Source organism: Mesitornis unicolor, unplaced genomic scaffold, assembly GCF_000695765.1.
Source record: "Mesitornis unicolor isolate BGI_N332 unplaced genomic scaffold, ASM69576v1 scaffold49698, whole genome shotgun sequence".
Classification (NCBI taxonomy): domain Eukaryota; kingdom Metazoa; phylum Chordata; class Aves; order Mesitornithiformes; family Mesitornithidae; genus Mesitornis; species Mesitornis unicolor.
The window spans coordinates 24,036-29,705 of NW_010202125.1; the positions used below are offsets into that span (position 1 = coordinate 24,036).

A 5,670-nucleotide genomic window follows, 5' to 3' on the forward strand; every position below is an offset into this window, starting at 1 on the left:
GACGGGCAGTGCTACCCCGCGGCCTAGTCCCGGCGCCGGTCGGAGCCTCGTCCACCCCTCGTGTAGAGCCCTGTTTAGCCGCTCCCCCCCCTTTTATATTTTTATTTTTCGCAAGTGAGCCTTGAAATGCTGAGACCTGGAGGTGGGCCCAGCTCTCGCCCCGTTTCCCGATTGATACTGTTCTAAATTGGGCTTTCCCTTCGGCTACCTGTAGTTAGAAAAAATAAATTTATTCAGATGTTAGGGCAAAACCTGCCTAAATATCTTCCTTTTTGAACTTTAGCGATTAAAATTCTCAGACTTAAGTGATAATGAGTGACCCTAGCACCACAGAGATAAACAGTATTTCAGCATTTGGGGAGGACCACCTTGTAAATGTTGTAGCTTTAGGGGACCTAAATAAACAATTAAGCTCTTAGGATATGGCCCTTCTAAATTGCCTTGTAGCTTCCAGTTGCCTTCCTTGTAAGTAAATTGTCCAAAGTTTATGAATAAAGGCAAAGATGCCACATGCAGTTAGGACTGCAGTGGGACTTTCTGCAGGAGCTTAGAGTCTGTGCTGACCCTCAGGAAAGATTTGAAAGCACAAGTGCTAAAAGGTATCAAGAGCAATTTTCCTTTTATTTTTGTGAGTATTGACTGTCATGAGAAAGTGAATACTCTGATAGTATTGCATAGAGTCACAGAATGGTTTGGGTTGGAAGGGATCTCAAAGATCATCAAATCCAACCCACCTGCCACTTTATTCTTGTGTTAGTTGTACAGCAGGACTGTTGGGCATAATCTAGTCAAGAATATAACAGGTGCTGTATTGAATATAGCAGGGTCTGTCCACAAGGGTTTGAAGCCATGCTTGCACAAAGCGTAATTTAATAATAAAAATAAAAATACTTAGCAACTCTTACCGTTTTCACGATTGAAGCAGGAAAAAAGTTACTGTTAATGCATTGAGGTGTATTCTGCCATTATGGCTGTTTAGGAGTGTATAGATAAGCACAGCACGTCCTGCCCTGCTTTCCTGTGGTTCACCCAGCACCCCGTGGGCTGCCAGCTCCCTGCCTGTCCAGGTGTGCTTCCCGGCATCCCAAATTGTTGATGTAGAGGAGTACTCAGCATCCTGTGTGGTTGGCAAGCACCATCTGGTCATGCAAGGAAGGAAATAGACTGGTTTGCAGCATGGGCTGGCCTTCCCCACACTGGTGTGGACATAAGCTGAGGGGGGAATTTTCTCCTTGCAGTGTTCCTAATCTTAAAAAGATTTTTTAATCAGCCCAAATGCGAGAGCTCTTTCTAACATGAGCGGGAGAAACTTGGGAAGTCCTTGGCTTAGCCTGACGTGTGGATCAAGTGATAGTCTCTATATAATCATCCCCTTTCAAGTGCTGCCCCCTCCCCACTGTCAGTGGCATGACCTTACAATCAGATCCCGACTACCAGATTTGCCAAGAGGTTGTTAACTCCAAAGAGGTCATTTGGGTTTAATATTACCATTTTTTGGGTCTTAGCTCTATTATCAAGGAGATTTTTCTCCTGAAATTGGGATTCATCCAAGCTCTTGGCTCTTTAGCGTGTTTTTCTTAAACAATTTTGTCAAACAAATCACCACCTCCAGTCTTCAAAAAAAATAAGAATACCACCTCTTATTACACTAAGAAATGCATATTAAATTATTGTATCCTTACATGCATCATTGTTTTTATTAAGCACTCAGTATGTGTTCAGTGCAGTATAAACATTAAACAAGATTATTCTTCTCCTGGTGAATTTACAGTCTGAAAGAGCTTCATAGGAAGGAGTAGTAACAACATATCATTAATACACCGCCTTTAATTTAATCCCTTTTTGTTTCCCTGTGGTTAATACTCATTTGCTGTTGATGAAGACTGGTGTCTCCTGGCACATCATGCAGTGCTGCTTTATGATGTTACAGCCCCCACTTGTCCACTCCACCCCTCTGCGGGAGGTTCTTGTTCGGCGTGAGTGGAAGAGGAGAGCATGTGTCTGTGTGGCAGCTGCTGCTGTACGAAGCCCAACAGCATAGATGAAACCCACCTTTGATGGTGCTCTACACTAAGACCTTGGTTGTTGTATCAAAGCACGGTTTCCTTTTGCCACCTCGGCTTCCTGTGAGGACAGCTGGAAATACTCATGGTTTCAACAGCTGCAGCAAGATTTGCTGAAGCTTGTGTGTTAAGGCCCTGAGAGAGGTGGCATTGCAAGATGCAAATGGAAACAGAGGCATCCAATTTTCACTCTTGTCTGTTGGATTTAGGTGCCTCATTCACTTTTATAGCTTTATAGTAGTGTCTTTTTAGGGGAGAATTCTGTAGCCAGTGGGGATTTTTTTAAGAGATTGGAGCTTTCCTGGGCAGAGCACTTCATATGGCTTGGACCATAAAAGGAACTGATATTCCCCAAGGGAAGCAGGACTCTTGAACTGAAGGAGTTGGCAGGTTTGAAAGTTTTAAAGTTTTATCTGCTTATTTAAAGAGTCACAGCATAGTTGTCTGCCCTGAAACAATTTCTGTTCCAGTTTCTGCTCTGGATTGCATGTATTATTTTGTCAGAGTAATAACTTCAGAGACCAGTTTTTAAAAGCAGCCACTGAAAGCATGCTACTTTCTGAAATAGCATTTTGCTGAGTAAGCTAGAATCACTGCCTGGAAGTTGAAATCTGAAAAAAGCTAGAAATTATAACACATACATACTGGTTTGGTTTGGGTTTTTGTAGTAGTGAGGTAGACTATCCATTAGAACAAACTCTAAAGGAAAACTGTCTGAAATTTTTCAGTCAAAATGTGATCATGTTTTAAAAGTTGTAGTCAAGCTCAAGTTACTGAATTTAGTATTGGGGTTACTAATTAAAATTTTTGGATCTGTACTGTAGAAGTTAGCATAGATATTGACTTATTGGCTCTTCCTGGCCTTAATATCTATAGTCTATGTCTGTAGTGGAGTGCAACATTTGGAGTGTGCTGGCAAGCACAAGCTGGTGAGGACTAGACAAATATATTGGGTAAATACAGAATGTGTATTGATTGCTGAGGGAAGGAGGAAGTTTGGTGGTTTTATTATGGTCTTTATTGTGGTAAATTGATTTACTGGAGGAGAGGGAGAAGTTAATTCTTCATATCAATCATTCTGTGTTCCAAGGCCCACAAATTTATGAGTATCACTTTCTCTGTAAAGGTGTTTTGTTGTTTCATTAATGTAAAGGAATGTTTGTTTGGTTATTGTGCTCTGCTTCTTCTTATGTTTTTGGTTTGTTGTTGTTGTTTTTTTTTAAATGCTACAGAGATGAGAGACCCATTTATGCACACTTTAATTCCAGATTTTGTGTTGTAAACAGGTTAGGCTTTAACTATGGCAGTGCGGTTCCTGCAGAAGGCATCTGTGTGGGTAAAGAAGCACAAGATCACTTTGTTGGCCTTCTCTTGCATGGGACTGTTTGGTGCTAACCTTTCCTATCATGTGTTTCCTGAGACGTTCAGAATGTTGCACGAGTGCTGGTCAGAGGGGCAGCCAGCTGAGCTTTCACAGAGGCTTTGTAGCGTCTTTCAGGATGTCCTTCAAGATAATGATGTGAAGTCCCCTGACTCCTATAAAGCCTTTGCAGCTTCTGGCTTCCACCCTGTGAGTGCTGGGATCCCCTGGCTGCCTGCAGGCGCTGTGGTGGGCATCCCGCCTAATTTTGATAGCACAGCTGAGGATAAAAAAGGAATAGTCAACCATGTTGTTGTGATCAATGGCAAGGAAGTAGACTGGGAGAGCAGCGAAGGTGTTGCTTTGAGGGAAGCTCTGACGTTTTCACTTGAAGCTCAGAAGTTCGCCATTGCCAGAGAAATTGTGTATTTGCAGGGCGGCAGCCCTTTAGCGAACGCAGCTGTGGCTCCAGCTTGCTTAGCTGCTACATTTCTCTGTGGGAGAGGTATAAAGCTACTTCTGGGCTTATCTCCTGGCCCCATAATACTTCGAAGCATCTGTAACCTCGTAACCGCCGCTGCTGGACTGATGTGCTATTACGTTTCTTACGACGCTGTGACCTATCACCTCGACTGCAAGGCTGACAGAAAGGCAGCTACTGTTTCCAAAGACTACGCCAGAGGTGGCGTTGAGTTTTATGATAAAATCTTGTCCCGCAACAGGATTCTTCGTGGTCTGATGGGCAAACAAGGGACGAAAATATATGCCCCGAGTGGTAACCTTTTCCCAAGGCATTGGTTCAGAATAAAGTATACGCCGTACACTTACCGAAGAGATTTGATTGTTAATATTTTACAAGAGCTCCAGGCATAGGAAGGGAGTGCTTGAATTTTAAACTTGTGAATTATGTATTCTCTTGGAACACTGCTGTGCTGCTTTTTATTTTTTTTTTCCTCTGTATCTTCATTAGAATTTCGGGGTTTATTTTTGCATATAGTTCGAGAGGAGTTATTGCAAATTCTGTGAATAAAGCATTCTCTCTTAAAATATTAAAGACTCGCTTCGAAAGTGCTCTGTTCTGTGTGCATCTCAAATCACAAGACCGCTGAGGAGGGAGACTTCTCAGACACTGATCTGGAAGTTCTGCTGCTCTGCTCTGCCTTTGTGCCACTGCAGTCTGGAAAATGGAAAGGATAAAGTCCAGTGGAGAGTTTTGGGAGCATTATCATTTAAACTGGGGTGTTTGTATGTATGTTTGCTGTTCCTCCTATGAAGCAACCCAAACATGTTTAAAAAACAGGGCAGTCATATTGTGCTGTTACATAAATACCGAGACACGGTGTTTCTGTCCTGTGTTAGTTCTTGCACCGTGTAAATTCGTATGCGGCCATCACCGTTCTTCAGTAGGACATGCTGGTTATGTTGCAGTTCGTACTAATACAGCTGGATTATTACCAGCACCTGCACAATTTTGCTTAAATCTAGTTCTGCTCTCTACATAGCACGGTGACTGCAGCGTGTGTATCTTGAATGTTTCCCCGCAGTGTCAGTACTTAACATGGCTGTGGTTGGTTGATTGTTTTCTCATAGTTGACATAAGCATGTTCAGGAGAGGGTCTTCTGTTTGCTTTGGCACAGTTTTTATTTAATTTAAAAATACATGTAGGTGTATGTCATCTTTTATGTCAAAGAAGGCAAAGTATAAGAAATAAGTCTGGCGTTTGATGCAGAAACTGGTGAGGTCTGTGATGAAGAGCAGCCAAAGGAAATCATTCTCCAGTTTCAGCCCAGCCTAAGAAGGTTTTGTCTGGCAGAACTGAGTTTTGCCCAGGATTGCTAACCTTCTGGAAAGGTCTTCAGTGTAAGTAAACTTTCCACTGTAGCCTCACCTGCAAGCTTTCACGTGATCTCCAAGATGACTGATAGTTCTCAACTTTGTAGTTCCCTCTTTTCTGTGTTTCTATTGCAGCCGTTCCAGTAGCCCTCCCTGGTGACATCCCAGCGGTTCTCCTCTTCTCATCTCTGTTGTCATTCCTATAGGAAGCTGCTATTACTTTGTATCTTCTCAGTCATGGATGTGCTGAGTGTCCTCTCTGCCCTGTCCTTTCTTCATCTGCTACAAAAATAACCACCGTGCCTGTGTTTGCTCAAAGCATTACCGAGTTCTGTTTTCCCTTTGAATCACACGGTTACATAAAGTTGATATACTGGCTGCTGAGGCACTGGTGTTGCTTTACATTGCTGAAG

The 5,670-nt window shown here is 42.7% G+C and overlaps 1 protein-coding gene across 1 annotated transcript; it reads left to right on the forward strand.

Moving 5' to 3' along the window:
* Positions 1-3,354: 3,354 nt before the first annotated feature.
* On the forward strand, positions 3,355-4,525 carry TMEM177 (transmembrane protein 177). Its single transcript, XM_010190302.1, has one exon. It carries the CDS (start codon positions 3,364-3,366, stop codon positions 4,294-4,296), a length of 933 nt encoding a protein of 310 aa, XP_010188604.1. The 5' UTR covers positions 3,355-3,363; the 3' UTR covers positions 4,297-4,525.
* Positions 4,526-5,670: the final 1,145 nt, after the last annotated feature.

Coding starts and splice junctions, on each gene's coding strand:
- TMEM177 (XM_010190302.1), top strand. CDS start 3,364: ATGGCAGTGCGGTTCCTGCAGAAGGCATCTGTGTGGGTAAAGAAGCAC.